This window comes from Electrona antarctica (assembly GCF_951216825.1).
Source record: "Electrona antarctica genome assembly, chromosome: 19".
In the NCBI taxonomy this organism is placed as follows: domain Eukaryota; kingdom Metazoa; phylum Chordata; class Actinopteri; order Myctophiformes; family Myctophidae; genus Electrona; species Electrona antarctica.
The window spans coordinates 25,066,825-25,085,507 of record NC_136800.1 but is presented as its reverse complement, the minus strand read 5'-3'; the positions used below and the strand labels follow the sequence as shown (position 1 = coordinate 25,085,507).

Genomic DNA, 18,683 nt, shown 5'->3' with positions numbered 1-18,683 from the left:
CTTCAGTCTTGACTCGGATTAGATCTTGGCAATGAACACCTGTGAAAATAGATTTGGCTTACTTGCATGGATAAAAATAATGAAACGGGTTATAATTCACCTGTTGGGTTAAACAACTATAATAGAAACAGTCTACGCTAATAGAAATAATTAATAATGTGACTTACCCTTACAGAAAAACATGAGACACAATAAATAGAATGAAAACATGTTGGATGAATCAAGGACAAAGTGTCAACTCAAGACATTCAAGCTTCCTTTGAACCTCTTATATGTTTCTACTGTTGGCTCCTCCTCTTCAAATACCACGGCTGTTTCATAAAGCCCTCTTCAGGTTTTTGTACAGTGTGTTTCCTGTGACTGTGGGCAGCAGGGCACAGTAGTACAGAGCAGAGTCTGTCAGTGCACTGTGCAGCAGAGGATCTTCAGGTGAAATCTTTTCATGTCTTTCTCATGGTCTACTCTACTGAGTGCCGTGATGTATTTTTTGAGTAGTCCGTCATTAGAAGCAGGGGAGACGATCTGGGGTGTTGTTGATACCAGTAGAGGCTTGTTACTCTCTCTGAGTATTTGCAGGAGAGAGTAACATTGTTTCCTTCTAAAGCCAGGACTGCATCAGACAATGGAGAGATGGATTCCTCACATCTTCCTTTATTAAGAAAACATGCGAGAATCATGCAGAGCCAATAATGTTCCATCTCTACAAATGAACAGAGAAACTAAGTGATGATCAACATTCAGTGTGAGAGCTGTTCTCGTCATGACAGTATAGTTTTGAATGGCACAATGATCAAGAACAATGCTTCAATGTGCAATGTCTGCTTGATAATGCTTCCCTCTAGTGGAGATGTTTAGGAAAAGATATCCAGAAGACATGCATTCATAAGCTGAGCTTAGTGTGCAGGTTTTTGTACAGTGTGTGTGAGATCCTCATCACTGTGGTCCTCACAGCACAGTAGTACAGAGCTGAGTCTGTCAGTGCAGCAGAGGAGATCTCCAGATCCACACGTTTGTTTCCATCAGACAGTTTAGTAGAGAACCTTGTGTCTGAACGCAAAGCATCTGCTTTGTCAATAAGCCTCGATCCTGTTATGAACATGAGGAATTCTGGTGATTGTCCAGTATACTGACGAAACCAGTAGAAATAATCCGAACCAGCAACAGGCTTGGAGATATTGTAGGACAGTGTGACTTTGCTGTCCTTTAAACTGAACTCTTCAGTTTTGACCAGAGTGAGATCTTGGCAATGCACATCTGTTAATAAAAAGTGTGGGAGATTTAATTTATTTTCATGGATATAATGAAACAACTTATAATGAACTTGTCAGATTAAGTATTTATAGTTGAAACAGTTTACTCTAGCTGAAATCATCAATAACTTGACTTACCCATACAGATAAACACGAGAAACAGTAAATAATAGAATGAAAACATATTGGATGAAACAATAAGGACAAAGTGTCAACTAAAGATGTTCAAGCTTCCTCTTCTTCATAGGTTCCTCCTCTTCAAACCCCACTAGTGCTTTCATAAAGCTCTCCTCACGTTTTTGTACAGTGTGCATGTGTTTCCTGTCACTGTGGGCAGCAGTGCACAGAAGTACAAAGCAGAGTCTGTCAGTGCTGCAGAGGAGATCTTCAGGTGAAATCTTTTCATGTCTTCATCATTATTTACGGAGAGACGTGATGAATTTTCAGAGAAAGCCGCAATTAGAAGCCGTGGAGACGATCTGGGGTGCTGTCGATACCAGAAGAGTCTTGTTTCTATGTCAGAGTATTTACAGGAGAGAGTAACGCTGTCTCCTTCCAAAGCCAGGACTGAATCAGACAATGGAGAGATATATTCCTCACAGCTTCCTTTATAAACAAAAGCTATAAGAATCATCCACAGCCAATGTTCCATCTCTACAACAAGGTTTAAATGGACAGAGAAACTAAGCCAACAACATTCAGTCTGAGTGAGAGTTGTTCTCTTCATGCCATTAGTTTTAAATTACAGTACAGCAATGTGTAATGTCTACTAAAATTTCTACATTATAAGGTTGCCCTCTAGTGGGAGTTTTAGGGAATGTTTCACAACAGCACACTGGTATGTCAGGTTAGGAATAAGAGTAGGCTATGTAGGTTATTGTACAGGGCTATGTGTTTCCTGTCAATGTGGTGGTCTGCAGAGCAGAGTCTGTCAGTGCAGAGGATATCTTTTCCCCTGATATTCAGGTTAAGATCTCCAGGCTGTGTTCTGACGACTGCTCAGCTGTAGGGGAGAGAGAAGAGGAGGAATCGACGTGTTGTACTGACAAATGATGATAGCACTGGAGGTTGTCAGCAGAAGTGGAATAAGTACAGGATAAAATATCATATTTCACAGCCAATGTTCTCTCTACGACGACGTTAAATCAACAGAGAAACTATAGCCTAAGTGATGATCAACAATCATTCTGAGAGTTGTTCTCTTCATGCTAAAGTAGTTTTTTCATGGCACAATGATTATTCAGGATCAGGATGTTCACCACCCCAGCCACAGTCTGTTCAAGCCACAACAAGCGATTGAAGTGATATACCAGCATATAATGCTGATCACCATTAGTCTGGTGGTGCGGCTACTATGGATCACACCTGGCCGCCATCAGGCTGCTGAATGTTGCCACACTGCCTTGACTAATGATCACCTGTTTAGTAGATTATTGTCTTTGTTATGTACTTTGTATTTTAGAATCCTAAAAATGTGTTAAAAAGTTGTTTAACATCTGACATGTTCTTGTCTGGTGTGGCGTTTTAGTGCTGAGAGTAGTGTCAGACACATTTTTAGTTTGCAATTTGGATGAGGCCTGTGCTTTACCTAGACCCCAATCTGAGAACCCATTGTCAACAAATAAAGGAAAAACAGCGTCCTTTTTTTGAGTCAACAGTGTCTCCACCTTGATCCTGACAATGGTCAAGCACAGTAACATCAATGTGCAATATAATATCTAGTCTTGAGAACACTGTCCTCTAGGGGTGATTTTGTGAAAGAAATAAAAGCTTCCAGCAGTGCACTCACTTGGTGGTAGGCCTATGTCAACTTAAGTTTTTGTACAGTGTGTCTGTGTTTCCTGTCACTGTGGGCACCATAGCACAGTAGTACACAGCAGAATCTGACAGCTGCACTTTCTGAATCCTCAGAGGAGCTGATCTTTTGCTGGAGTCCAGATTGCAGACAAATCTATTCTCAAATCCAGGTGCTGTGACCCCTGATCCATTAGAAAAAGAAAATGAAAAGCGGCTCAATACAAATCCGGGGCTGCCATTTGCATCCTGCTTGTACCAGTAGAGATACACATTTTTAGAACTGGCGTTATATTCACAGCCGAGTGTTACTGCCTCTCCTTTAGCAGCTGTCACATCTCCTCCAGGTTGACGCACACTGTCTTTCTGTGCACAGCATTCTGTAGAATGACAACAAATTATGGATCAACAAACCTTGAAATTCTTGAACTATTTTAACTGTCATATTGTGAGCCTATTGTGACTGTTGAGATGAGATGCAGTAAAATAAATCAGTAGTTTCATACCAAAGCACATAGCAGCCATCAGTGAAATGAGCAGAAACATCCTAGTTGTACTGGTAGGTGAGTGAGAACTAGTCTAACTAGACTAGAGTGTCACTGTTCTACTTGAATGGAGCTCACTGACTGGATCCATTTGAAGGAGGAGCTTGTTGATTGACGTTAAATCACAAACCTCTTCACACTGATAGTGTAGCATGATTAAGCAGAAGGTCCAAGGATGCCAGGAATGTGCTGAAATCAAATGGGTCGCTGTCGCTACCTTGTGGTTCTGTAGACAAATACAGCTGAGGCACTTTTTATACAAGGGATCCTTTACCCCAATCTACCTCTCTACATTATTTTAATTCATTAACACATTTATTCCACAACTTGACTTATGCTTTCCTTTTTTGTTTAAACATAAATTGTCCTTAGTAAATGCCGGCTCTCTCTCATTATAAACAACCCTTGGATACAGTCTGGACGTGTTTTACATTTAGCTCTAAACCCCCAGATGACAGTGAAGTGGACAATTTAAGGAATTTAAGACCTTTTTAATACCTAAAACAAAGAAAAATACCATTGTTGCGTCCAAATAAATCAACAAAATGTAAAAAGTGGTCAAACATTGCCCTGTCAGATAATATAAGAAAACGGTGCTGCGAGCCGTTGTGAGCTTGTAGATCTGTTATTTTCACAATATTTATCTGAGAAACCGAGTCAAACTAAATATCATGCCTCAAGTCCTACAATTCCAAATGCTTATAAGGGTGGGGGGGTCCCCAGTTTAAATGTGATTATTTTGGGGGGGTCACGCCCTGAAAAGGTTGAGAACCACTGTGTTAAGTCATGATTGCATCTAGCAGATAATACAAATAATACATTAGGAATGTCCAGAGGTTGTTGTGGTTCGGACAGTGTCCGAGTCCACTATTTGAGGATACCTACACTACAACCAATATATTATTGATACTTCCATCATGTGTACTAGAGAATCTACAATTGTAATTACATTTTACATTACATATTTTGGACTTTCAATAGTTGCAATAACAAAAATACACAAGAACAGGGAGATAAATTAAATACTTTATTTGTTGTTTTCATTTTATTATTAAATGAGTGACCGACAGATTGTCAACCAGATGTTGAAAACACAGTGGATTCAACTCATAAAACAGAGTTCTAACGGTCAGAAAAAGCACATTGTGGGATTTGAGAAAGCCCACATATTGACCCAAACTGACATCAAACACTCCAAACACAACAGAATGTGTAACAAACAAGTTCAATAAAAAATAAAAAGTTCAACTCGTTGCACATCAGAGGCTTTTTTAACACGTAATATACTGAATATTTGCTCCTTGCAGAATTCCGTTATTCTGTAGAAGCTTGAGACTATGACCAGTAAAAGATGAGCCCGATACTCTACTGTATGTCAGCGATTCCCAACCTGTGGGGCGGGGGCCCACTGGTGGTCAAATTAATCAGGTATATGCACTAGCCTCGCGTAGCGATACTATTATCACTGCATGGATATTAGTCTTGTCCCTCTCAGTGTTCGAATGTATTTTTTGCAATGTCCCGCCCCATATTTGAATACTGGGCCCTGCCTGGTCCCAGACGAATCTGGTTGGCCTTCACCATTTCGGCCATGAAGTCCTCCCACAATTGAGAGGGGCCAGACTTAATCTGAATGGGGCAATAGTATACATTGCAAAGGCAGCTGAAGGCTGGCTATGCGAGGCAATATATGCACAGCAACCATTTGGGAAATAACTCTTCCGACTTCCTTCACAGTTGTTACCGATGGTACTAATTAAGGCTTAGGCTCTGTTCCATTCAGTGTAGTGTTTCTAATTTTCTTTTTTTTTCAAGGACCCCCATAACTCTGAGAGTGTACAAATGGAACCAATATTTGGTTCTATTTGTACACTCTCAGAGTTGCACACCCATTTGGAACCCAGTCAAGGACACTTACTTTGAGACCCACTGGTGTAGCAGTGTTTATAGCAGCACACTGACTGTTTGACCAGAATGGAACAGAGCCTTCATTAGTATCATCGGTAACACCTGTGAAGGAAGTAGGGAAGGGGCCCGGATGTAGTTAGTTATTCTGTATGCATGTATCCTATTGGTAAAACACAACGATTGTATTGATAATATAACAAATATAAATAGGAACTTAAAGTATACTTCCTTAGTTCCATTGATCCAAGCTGGAACGCAATCGATTGATTCATCATTAAAATAAACATGCTCTGAGAAAGCACGCAGACATTTCTAAGTGGGCCCTGATCCAGTAAAAGGTTGGTAATCGCTGCTCTATATAATATTAGCTGAAAAAAAAAAAAATTCACGTCCATATTGGGTAACAGTATTTACAAATTAAGAAGCAAACACTTTTTGAATTAAAAATGTGCTAAAACTGAAAGAAGCCAATCTCGTTTAACGTCTCAATTAATTTCAACTTCATCGGACTGATTTGAGCCTTGCGTCGTCCGTCCGTCGAGACGTGATTGGACGGGACTGCATGCTGTGTGTGTGGGGGGTAAGGCACAAAGATATGTGAAAGCTGTTGGGGTCAGAGTTCATGATGGCTTGTCATTCCTCGTGACGCACGACGCCATCGAACAACCTTCTGAAATGTTCAACAAACCACGAAGAGATGAAGGGAAACCTCTGCATGGCGTCTCTGTCCCCTCAAACATCTAGGGAGGTTCAGAACACCTTCTGGCTTCCACTGTCGTCACTGTCGGGGGCCGAAACCATGCATCTCTGTATTTCATTCCGTTATTCCGTAAAAGTAGCGAAAATACATGCTCATGATCTCATAAGCATGGTTTTGAAAGATTTTGTGAAAAAGTGTGTGTGTGTGTGTGTGTGTGGGGGGGGGTTATGGATATTTAACTAATGTTAAATAATATGAACTAGTTTGTGACTAAATTATAACTACATTGGATCCATTGGAAACGTGATCTGGACATACAAGGTTGTTTCGCTTCATGCAAGCTTACAGATACTTTTGAGTGACGCTGTAGAATGATCAAGTAGGGCGTTAATTTACGAAGAAACAGTAAAGAATATGGAGATAAGAGGTTTCTGTACGACAGCAACGATATGGAGGTTCACAGGAGCTTCTGGCTTACATATGAAGGATCCTGTATTTTTGCCATGTGAAAGTTCCTGTATTTTTTCCATATGAACGTTTATGTGTTGTTGAAGGTGTAATCAGCTCTTGGCTTGTTTTCTCTTCAGCACCAGTTCAGCTAGCAGCTTGTATCTGATCATACAGTCCTCCTGTAGTAAGGAAAACACACACAGAAAGCAGTTTAGAAAAACCCTCACCACTGTTGGAACGCAATACAGTCACGTCTATTAGAGACCAGCGGGTGGCGGATTTAGCCGCGGTTGCCGCGGGTGAACCGCAGTTTAGGGTGGATTAGGGTCAATTCAATTTATTATAAATTAATATAGGATAAACCGCGGGTGAAATAATGCGGGAAATAAAGTAATGGCATAATAAAGTATATAAATATGCTTATTATAGCTTTTAAAACGCACACAATCTCGGCGTGCGTGCGTTAGTAGTAGTATTTTAATTTAATCATTTTCCATGATCTGGCACAAATTAGCCGCCTATGAAGTTGGGTCCTGTTGCACAACAACAACAACACAGTGGTCTCCTACAGGCAGCTACGCTAAAGTTGCTAACAGGCAGCTAGTGAGTCTGAGAGAAACTTAAAACTAAGTAAAACAGAAGGGAGGAATATACGTTCGGCGTGGGACTGGGAGTGATTAAGTTCTTTACCCTGCCGCCGATGACCGCTGGATATGCTGTATGAAAATACGTCGCGAAAACGTGGACGGCGTGTTACCATGGAAATGGATATATACAACCACTACGTAACATTGGTGAACTGTCGAGAGAGTGGTGAGTGACATTGTTTGTACAAGTAGTATAAATAGCCGATCTACAAGCTCACAACGCGTCGCAGCGTCGCGTTGTGAGCATGTAGATTGGCTATACTGTATATGCTGGGACACTTGCGTACATTGCGTACGTTGTGATGTCAATGCTGAAATTATATTTTGTACATTTTGTAGGCTATTTTGGATTTCTTTTGGAAAGAAAAATATATTAAAAAGTATTAGTGATTTCTTGTATATTAAAGTTATTTGTCATATCTGCCCTGTGCAATTTGTGATTATGAAGCCTAAGGCAAAGAGAAATTGTAACGTTCAATGCAACAAAAAAAAAATCATTAATCGCAATTATTTGTGTGACAATAAATGGTTAACTTAAATGTGTAATCGTGACAGCCCTATGTGCAGCCCAAGTGTGTGATGATATATATGGACATGGGGGTGTGTGTGATGAGCATACATGATATGCATGGATGGACACGGGGTGTGTTCGTTTTCAGACCTTGGTCTTGCCAGGCACCAGCTTGGCGATGCGGTCCCAGCGTTGGGCGGTTCCTCTGGGGTTCTGCTGTAGAGCCAACTCCAACAACCTCTGCTGGCTCTGAGTCCACATCCCCTCCTCCTCCACCGCCTCCTTCTTCACCGCCTCTTTCTTCACCACCTCCTTTTTCACCCCATCCTCATCCTCCTCTTCCTCCAGGGCAGTGGGGTCAAAGTCTCCCTGTCTTCTGCGACCTTTGAAAGTGGCAGGGCAATAGATCATTTAAAATGCTGGATATTCAAATAATGTGAATGAATGAATAGACAAACAAACACACACAGTACTTACTTATATGTTATGATTCGGTATTGTATTTGGTATGTTTTATAAAACGGTGCTTTTTGCATCTGCCCCACCCCCAATCATATTTAGTTTGGATTTTTTTGAATGGACCCCCTTACAGGTACACTTGGTTCCATTTGTACTCTAAAGAGTTATGGTGGTCCTTGATATTAAAAAGAGACACTTTGTAATGGTATAGCAGATGTGAAGTCCACATAGCAGCTCTGACAGTGAGAGTGAAGGAACCGATTCCGGTTCCTCAATGTTGGATCTGGTTTCTCTGAATTCCAGATCCCAACCCCATAATCAGAAGTTGTCCCTAGGGCTGTCACGATTACAAATTTAAGTTGACGATTAATGTCACACAAATAATCGAGGTGAGCGATTGAATAGTGTTTTATGCATTGAACATTGGAACGTTACAATTTGTATTTCTTTTAGGCTTCCTAATCACAAATTGCACAGGGCAGATATGGCAAATAACTGCAAAGAAATCACTGACACTTGACACATAATAAATAAAACTTTCCAAAATATTTACAAAATAGTGGAAACTACTAAACACGTCACGAGTCATAAAATATTTTGAAAATGTATGGACATTTTTCAACATGGAAACGATTGACGATTATGCAAAAAATAAGTGTGATTAGACAATCATGTAATAATTGTGACAGGCCTACCTTTCGCCTTCACTCCTCTCCTCCTGATGACCTGTTGCTCCTCCTCCACCTCCTCCTCCTCCTCCTCCTGCTGCTCTTCTGGCTGGTCCTCCTCGCCAGCAGGAGGCGCAACAGCAGCAGCAGGAGGTTCTGGTTCTCTGTGCGTCATCATGCTGTCTGGCACACAGCCAGGCCCCGTCGGCCTCGGTGACACCACCGACTTCCCCTTCAGCTCCGACAGCTTGACCAATCCTGGAGACGGACGGGACAGATGGCAACCATCACAACAATACACAGACGACACACCGTCCTAGAACATTAACTTTTGTCACACCATCACTAAACCCGGGTATACTTTAGCCACTGTAATATATTCCACAAGTAAGACGCGCGAACGCGGGAAGCGAACGCAGCTCGTAAATTGCAAAAACAATTAGAATAAATTACGTAATTTTTTAAGGTTTTTTTTAAGTTATTTTTTTTGTGTTTAAGTTTTTTTTTAAGTGAAGTTTTTTTTTAAGTTAAGTTTTTTTTAAGTTAAGTTTTTTTTAAAGTTTTTCCTTTTTAAGTTTTTCCTTTAAGTTTTTTTTTAAGTTAAGTTTTTTTAAGTTAAGTTGTGTGTGTGTGCGTGCGTGTGTTTTTTCATTTTAAGTTTTTTTTTAAGTTAAGTTTTTTTAAGTTTTTCCTTTTAAAGTTTTTCCTTTTAAAGTTTTTCCTTTTTAAGTTTTTTTTAAGTTAAGTTGTGTGTGTGTGCGTGCGTGCGTGTGTTTTTTCCTTTAAGTTTTTTTTTTTAAGTTAAGTTTTTTTTAAGTTAAGTTTTGTGTGTGTGTGTGTGTGTGTGTGTGTGTGTGTGTGTGTGTGTGTGTGTGTGTGTGTGTGTGTGTGTGCGTGCGTGCGTGCGTGTGTGTGCGTGCATGTGTGTGTGTGTGTTTTTGTGTGTGATACAGCTGCGCCCTCTGGTGGTGGGCGGGTGGTGTTACAGCGTGACAGACACACACACACAGACAGACATGATCTGCTGGGTCTCATAGTAAATGCTCACTGCGTTCGCAATCACTGCGTTCGCAATAAAAATTCAAATTTGCCGGCAAAACAGCCGGTGGATCCTATTTGGTTCACCAATCCGTGCACCCGCCCCGCCACGCTCCTCGATAGAACACAGCGGAGAACACCGACGTCACCAAATTTGGAGCGACGCCCCTCTCTTAAAGAGAATGGGGGAACTTTTTTATTATTTTCAGCTCTAAGGTTGAAAATGAGTGGAATGCCCCTTTAAGTCCAAACCACACCAAAGGGTCAGGTTGGGACAAAACGTTTTTTAAGGTAGACCACACCAATGCACCTCATTACAACTCAATGAGTTGCATTGGTGTGGTTTACCTTAACTAAAAACCATGGTTTATGACATCAGTAGTGACATCAAGCATGTAGACGCACACACACGCACACAAACTATATGTACGAATGGTGATAAATCACAATTAACAGCCTTAGTAGTAAAATCATGCTGGATTATTTAGTCTCACCGTACCCGAACTGTTGACACAGTCCTTAACCTGCTTCACCTTGGACGTCACCTGAAAAACACAAAACATCACATCAGTATATACTGTATGTAGACGCACATCACACCCAGTTATAAGTAAGTAAACTTTACTTTTTGTGTGTGTGTGTGTGTGTCGTGCGTGCATGCAACTGTCTGGGGTGCACACCAGCCTCAGTACATGTTAAAATGACCCCAGAAGTGTTTCAAAGTGAAATAGCCTTTTGAAGATTTACACTGACTTTCAAAACGTTTCAAAAATATCTCCAAGCTGTCATCGTGAGTTTATAGATTTGCCTTTTGCGCTACTTTTGCGTGGCAATCTTGTATGACAAAGTAGGGCATTAAATGACAAAAGAAACGCTCTTCTTACTTCAGAGACAGCTCTTCCCAGTTCATGAGCAATCTTCTCCCATCGCCCAGGAGTTCCTCCAGGGAACTTCTGCATGCATCTACTGAGCATGCTCAGTTCCTCCTCTGTCCACTCTGAGGACTGACCGGAAAATAAACTTGTTACATGCATTCATTTATTGTTTATTTACTTTTATTTAATTTACTTATTCATCAAGTATATACCATACAGCTTAGTCTTTATAAACCTAAATGTTCTACACCAAATCTCTTTGCCAAAAATAGCCAACGTACAAGCTCACAACACATCACACCCTGATGTATGCTTGTAGATCAACTATTTTAGAACATAAATCCTGGGGTTCAAGTGGTTAGGATTTGTCACTGATTGTAAACATCTTAAACATCATTGCACTGTGTTGTATGTATGAAAAGACAGACACCCCACTGGCTGAGCTGTATAAAGCGATGCTTGGTTTGCTCCAATGGTTTTGTAGTACATACTGTATCTCAACAGAAGCCATGGACAAGACAACCTCCAACTTAACCACCTCTGTGTGTGTATCTTGACAGAAGCCATTACAACTTCTACATGTGTGTAGTCTGTGTACATATTTTATCAGAAGCCACAGACATTACAACCTCCGCTCGCATGATGCTTTTATATTGACTGTTCCTCATGCTTGTACTGAGCTGGGTAAAAACAAAACAAAAGAACGCTTCTAAAATGTGCCACCCCCTTTACTTGGAATACCCTTCACAAAGATTTGAGGCCATCAGAACTCATAATTTAAGCATGAAAGTATTATAATTAAACTGTTGATTTTAGTTGAAAAAATAAATAAATATAACGCTACATCTTACAGAACACATTTTAGCGGATAAATCAACATAATATAGAATGATCTAAGTCAAAGACGCAGACCTTTTTCTTGGCGCTCTTCTTCTCTTCCAACCAATCGTTCATCTGCTCCTCGATATCCTCAATGGACACGCCCTGATCGTAGCTCTGGTGGGCCTCGCCCACCTGACCTCCTGACTCCTCGTACACAGGAAACTCCACCTTGGTCTTCTTCACCTTTGGACGCTTCTCTCCTGTGAGATAAACAGGAAATGATGTCACAGGAAAGGATGTCACCTCCAGTCACTGTCATTAGACCGGAGGGGGCTCCATGATCACAGCACCAGAGCCTGATCGCGCAGCTGCAGACTAATGTAAGATACTATTCTGTAACAGATCTATAAGCTAACAACATTGCTATGCTACTATAATATACCATTGTACAGCTGTATGACAATGGAGTAAGGTCTGTAAAAGTGCATTACTGGGGACAAAGATTTCCTCTTCCTGTTCAGCCTCTTCTTTCAATCTCTGCTTCATCACTTTATATTCCTCGTAGTACTGCTTCACTTCCTGCACGCGCGCACACACACACACACACACACCATTTATTTATGTCCACACAAAGGATATGCATACAAGGACACAAATATTATAGGTGCATTAAAGTTACATCTGCAAAGTCATGGCATGTGTTTTCATGATACAACAGGCATGTCACACAGTACTCTATGGGTATAAGTAACAGCGTCTCCGCCATATATGACGGTTGCCAATTATAGCAGAGACACCACAATACTTTGCCAGCCTTTTTGGGCATCCCAAGTTGTTGGAACCCTCTAACAACCAGTATGTGCATATGCCCTAGGCTGCCAAATATAAAGACAAATAGTCGCGCGCGCGCGCGCGCGCACGCACGCACGCACGCACGCACGCACGCACACACACACACACACACACACACACACACACACACACTGAGAGGAAGTGACACTTTGAGGTAACAGGAAGAGGAGAGGCGGGGCTACAGTACCTGGATGGTCTGTGGAAGGGACTTGATTGACAGGTAGAGCCAGATGCTGACTTTGAGTGGCAGGATGTCCTGCCAATGAGGTTTATCACACACTCTAACAAACACACAAAAAAAGACTTGTTTTTTTCCCCAATCCAAATCAGATTAATTTGGCTACATTAAATGTCAACATTGAGTATGGTTGAATCTATCCCTGAACTGTGATTTAATTAAATCACATTTTAATGATGTCCAACAGTGACGCTAATACATGACTTTAACTAAAGCTCGGGTGGTGCAGTGTTAAAGTCCCTGCCCGCCAGTCTGTTTACCTGTCTTGCTGGTTTTTGGAGTCGTCTGTTGGTTTGGAGTTTAACTTCTTCTTCTTCTCTTTCTTCTTCTTACTCAACAGTTCATCCTGAACACACACACACACACACACACACACACACACACACACACACACACACACACACACACACACACACACACACACACACACACACACACACACACACACACACACACACACACACACACACACACACACACACACACACACACACACACACACACACACACACACACACACACACACACACACACACACACACACACACTAAATTCATATACTGTGGTTGCTTTGTGGTTTTAAAGATTTCCTCGCTGCTAGGACCCTGCAGTAGAGGTGTGAATCTTTTCGTAGCACACCATTTGAATCATCTCAACAATTCCGAATTCAACATCTCAAAAATGTCAGTAGAGGATAAGCCCCATGAGTTGCAGCAACTCGGTTTTCGAGGGGATCCTCAGGGCACAACAACACATACCGGTAGGTATAGAAGTTACAAACTTCTACAGTACATGTACGTATATCTATCCCTAAACATATTACAAATAACAAAGCTGATATACAAGCTCACGTGTCGATGTAGATTTGCTAGTTGAAGTATTTTAAAATGTTTTAAAATAGTCAAAAACCCCACTACATAAGTATACTTGTAAAATATATTTTTTTAAATATAAGAAATAAGACAATCAATGAAAATAAACTATGATGCCAATATAGGATCATCTTAAAAAATAAATAAATAAAAGTAAGATGATGTCACTAACCAGCTGTTTCTCCAGGTAAATGGACCAGATGACAGCGTAATGTCCCACAGTGAGGATGAGGAAGAGCAGGAAGCCCAGCTCAGCGTTGCTCATCTTCCTCACTCTGCGGTAGTAAAACATGGGCTGCCTCCAGTCTGGAAGACCATTCACCAGGATGTCATCATACCTGCACACACACACCACACACACACACACACACACACACACGATTTAGTTTTAGGCATAGTCTTTTGAATAAAATTCCATTTGGTTTTATTCATATTTGAGTCACCTGAAATGTTTGTTTTAGGCGACTAAATACCATAAGGTTTTATTCGACTAAATCTACAGTTGACAAAAATGTATTTTGCGGGCCATCATGGCGTCATAATACATGATTTTTATTGAGAGCCGGCGTCCGTTTCCAGCACTAGTTTGATCCGCCCCAAGAAAAGCTTGGGTACTTCAGGCTAAACCTCATGTTATTGTACAAACCTTCTGCTTTACAGTATGTGTCCAAAAACACAGTTACTGCACTTTGGCTTTGTAGGGCAGTGTAGTATTTGATTTGTCTTTGACAGTGAGGTATAGGTGAGAACTAGGGTTGTCCCGATCACCTTTTTTTGCTCCCGATCCGATTCCGATCATTTGATTTTGAGTATCTGCCGATACCGATTTGTCCCGATCCGATATTTATATTTTTATAGAATACTTATGCCATATCACAATAGTACAATTTCCAAAATATTGGAGGGGGATATTGGACTGTATCCAGTCCAATATCATGATATAGATGTAATAGTGATGCCCTACCCATGCACCAAAAGCCCTTGTCAGCTGCATGGCAAAACATATTATGGGTCCATAATGAGTTCCATTATTAAATTATTACCTTTTTTAACAAACAAATCTTATCTTAATGCAAAATGATTCTTATTTTGACTAAAAACAAAGTTTTCCCATTACCCCGATTCCGATCTTTTGAAAATCACCCGATCGGCCCCGGTTTAGATCACGTCGTGATCGTGATCGGATCGGGACAACCCTAGTGAGAAGCCATCTCCCCTCAGTCAACGACTGGACATAAAAGGTTATATAACCCATCTCCCCTTCAATAACTGAACATGACTGTGAAACACAGAAAGGTAACCAGCCACACTATGAATGAACTGACACTACACAACAGAAGCCATGAAACAGAACAGTCTTTCCATTTAACAACTCACCTCTGTCTCCGTTCTTCATCCTTCAGAACTTCATAGACGGACACCAACTATAACACATTAATATGGAGTATTATGATTTAAACTCCACATCTGAAAGGATTGCACGTTACAGTTCCAGCATCCTTAATGTTAAAAAAACAAATGTGTACTTATTAAACATAACTTACACCGATCACTGGCTTAGTGCAAACAAAGTTACTAAATACACTGTATTTAATACAGTGATGGTAGTCATTCAAGTTATTATTTACCCTCTTGTTTTGGAAAATGTTTAAAACATTTAGAAAATGATATAAAATTGGACCCAAAGAGTGCAGCCCCCAGGGTTAATGATTTTAATTGTAAACAGGTGTTGGCAAGGGCACCATCTAGACTTAGTTGGCTCTGTTAGTACTTGGACTGTTTTTTTATGTCTACACCAAATCCCTTAGCCACAAATAGCCTATCTACAAGCTCATTCTGAGCTTGTAGATCTATTTTTGGCTAATGTTCCCCAAGAATATTGATGCCTGAGTAGGTTAAGTGATGTTAATATTGACAGTGATGCATCTTGAACAACTGGTCCCCAAGCCTGCAGGCTGCCAACAGTCTGGGACTGGACTGAACATATATTTACACTGCACTAATATACATTAAAAACTACTTCAAGTCTTCAACCCTGTATACTTAGTTGATGGGGTCCCCCAGGGCTATGTACTAGGTTACAGTATTGGTTAAAGTTACATGACAAATGAAAAACACAGCATCGGGTGTGAATTTGTGTGATGTTGTTAATACGTTCAAATCTCTTTGGCGAAAAAAGACAATCTACAAATTAGATCGGCTATCTTTGCCCAATCTTCACCCAGCCCCCAGCACTTCACCCAGCCCCCAGTGACAGACTGAAGTCAGTTGTTAACATTAGTCAGAAATTAAATTTGAATCTTGAAAAGCAACAGTGGACATATGAGGTTTCCACGCAACAGAGACAATAATACAGTATAATGTCATTCTTTTTTCTTTCCTTTAAAAAGAAAAGGGTTTTCAGAACCCATTAAAAACGGGAAAGCATCTGTGTCACTTTAAACTTTCGACTTGGCCATTCAAAAATAGCAGATGTACAAGCTTGCACCGCGGCTGCTATTTTTGAACATGTTCGAAACATCAGAAGTGTGAGAACTACTGATTTAGATTGATTGTAGAATTGGCTTTGGGTCTAAATGGGTTAATGTTGTCATAGTAACTTGTCATCGTTACCCATCTTTAATTGTATCACCATGGCATTGTCATGGTGTAGTCATGGTTACCTGTCGGAACTGCATCTCTGCGTTCTCATCTTTGTTCTTGTCAGGATGCAGGGTGAGGGTCAACCGCCTGTACGCCTTCTTGATGTCTGTGGGGGACGCATCCTACACACGCACACACACACAGACACACACAATATAAAAATGTTATAAACAGCAGTATTGCAGTCAGATAACACAGAGTATCAAGCACGTTGTTGCATCCACACCAGTGGCGCCGCCAGGACGTAAAAAGTGCTCGGATATTATTTGGGGTGGGAGGCGATGTCATCATGTCATGACTCACATTGTTGTGCATGAGCCCGTCTGACACCTTGATCAAGTTGCAACTAAGAGCAAGAGCAACTGCAGTTACTGCATGTATGCAGCCAATACACAACGTCTATTGCGCAACGGTGCTACACCAAAAACCATGGCATGCACCAGAGCCGGTCTGGGAAAATAATTAAATAAATAAACATCCCCCAATAGTGCAGGGACATTCAGAGTCAGACCCAAATGACCCCCCTCCGGCGCCTATGATCCACACATGGTGACAGTGATGCAGACAAACTGTACAAGCTGGTAAAGAAGGCTAGCTCTGTTGTGCGGGCAAAACATAATGGTTTCGAGGTCGGAGGTGGTGGAGGTGCACACATTTGTATTGAGTTTGTGCTTGAAATGTACTGTAATTCTGCAAACTGATAATAAATATTTCAATCAATCAAAAACAAGGTGGAAGATATCTGTGTCCTTTAGCATGACCATTTATATGTCTGATACTGCACTAATATAATGATAAATCTGGTATTGTTGTTCTCTCTCTCTCTGTGACATACTCAAGGCAGATGACCGTCATCCACAGCCTTGAGTCTGGTTGGGCCTGAAGTTTCTTCCAGATAAAGGGGAAGGAGAGGCGAGGAGAGGTTTTCGTTGCCACCGTCGCACAAATGCTTGCTCAGGGTGGAACAATGCAGTTCCACCTCTGCCTCTGTTCAGAGGCAGACTTTATGTGCCTCGACTCTTGAGACAACTGTTGTGATTTGGCACTATAATACATTTTAACTTGTGCTGTTACTACATGACTACACTTACACTAATTCAGCTCCATTTTTTATGCCTGTACGGTACAGTATTATGGGTATAAAACAGATGTTACCATGTGCAATGCAATGACAACACGGACACTGAACTATGGTATATGTCACTACAGGAGAGCAGACCCCTCACCAGTGTCACCACTGGCCTGTACCTGTACACACACACACACACACACACACACACACACACACAGGCCACAGGGTGCGTGGCACATTCTCCTCATCATTAGCATACAGTAGCTACAAGCTAGTAGTTTCATTGCGATGGATGTGAAGGCAGCAGCTGCTACATATTTAACTCGTTGACATGAAACGTTGAGTTATTAATTATAGTCTACAGTGTACGAATTAATACATGTAGTCATAAAACGTAGCTTAATAGGAACTGATATAGAAGCTTGTGGAATCTCTCATTCATTATAAAAGTCATACAGCAATACATGATAAAGTATAGAGGCTATAGAGCAGGGGTCTTCGACCCCTTAGCTGACAGAGATGAAGCACCCACCACTACATAATGTAGGCCTACATAACATTAACACATTGTGTTGCAGATTAAACTTTTTCATAGATTTCCTAAATAGATTCATAAACGTGTTTGAAAGCACTGGAATCAGCGTACGTTAATGTAAACTTGATCTTTCAGAGACTTTCACTTTGTCTGCTCGTTTCCCCCTCTACACCAAACTTCCTTGCAAAAAAAATAGCAGACCTATAACATCACAACGCTTCGCGATGCGAGGCGTTGTGAGCTTGTAGGTCTGCTATCTTTGGCTAAACTTCTCCTCAGAACAGGGATGCCTATAGGGTTCAAGACAAGTGGTTAATGTAAAACAAAACTTCCTATCACACAAATATTTGGCGGCCCCACCTGTAGTAATTCCAAGGACCCCCTAGGGGTCCCGGACACCCCGACAATAAATAGAGTATATTATATTTATATTAACCTGGGGAACGGAGAGGAACTGGTAGAAATTCTGTGGGAACTCCTCCACCAGATCAAACAGCTCCATGTCGTACTGTTCCCAGGACGCAGCGCGACACGGGAACGCCGCCAGCACCAACACACACGCCAGCAACATGATGATGGAGCATCAATGGGACGATTAACACTTAGTTGATGATCATAATAACGATGATTTATTGTAACAACACCACGACTGAACTGGACTGAACTGAACTGATGCAGCTCTCTGACTACTGGATGATGCACAGCCAACTCAGCGGCACTTGACGAGTTGACGTCACGTCACGTCCGCAAGTAGAAGAGGTTTGCTTTTCCAAAATAAAGCTCTCATCTTTCTGGTTGAGCAAA

General features: G+C 41.1%; 1 protein-coding gene across 1 annotated transcript; it reads right to left on the bottom strand.

The window, feature by feature from the left end:
* Positions 1–4,603: 4,603 nt before the first annotated feature.
* On the bottom strand, positions 4,604–18,608 carry dnajc1 (DnaJ (Hsp40) homolog, subfamily C, member 1). The gene is made up of 13 exons (XM_079488800.1): positions 18,316–18,608; positions 16,293–16,394; positions 15,007–15,053; positions 13,802–13,967; positions 13,018–13,103; positions 12,707–12,800; positions 12,159–12,246; positions 11,758–11,927; positions 10,855–10,974; positions 10,470–10,515; positions 8,960–9,190; positions 7,956–8,188; positions 4,604–6,826 (listed from the first exon to the last, which is right to left on the bottom strand). Exons 1-13 carry the CDS (start codon positions 18,448–18,450, stop codon positions 6,758–6,760), a joined length of 1,587 nt encoding a protein of 528 aa, XP_079344926.1. The 5' UTR covers positions 18,451–18,608; the 3' UTR covers positions 4,604–6,757.
* Positions 18,609–18,683: the final 75 nt, after the last annotated feature.

Coding starts and splice junctions, on each gene's coding strand:
- dnajc1 (XM_079488800.1), bottom strand. CDS start 18,450: ATGTTGCTGGCGTGTGTGTTGGTGCTGGCGGCGTTCCCGTGTCGCGCT. Junction 10,975..11,757: donor AGAAGAGCGCCAAGAAAAAG/GTCTGCGTCTTT, acceptor TTTTCCGGTCAG/TCCTCAGAGTGGACAGAGGA. Junction 6,827..7,955: donor TGGTGCCTGGCAAGACCAAG/GTCTGAAAACGA, acceptor TCCTTACTACAG/GAGGACTGTATGATCAGATA.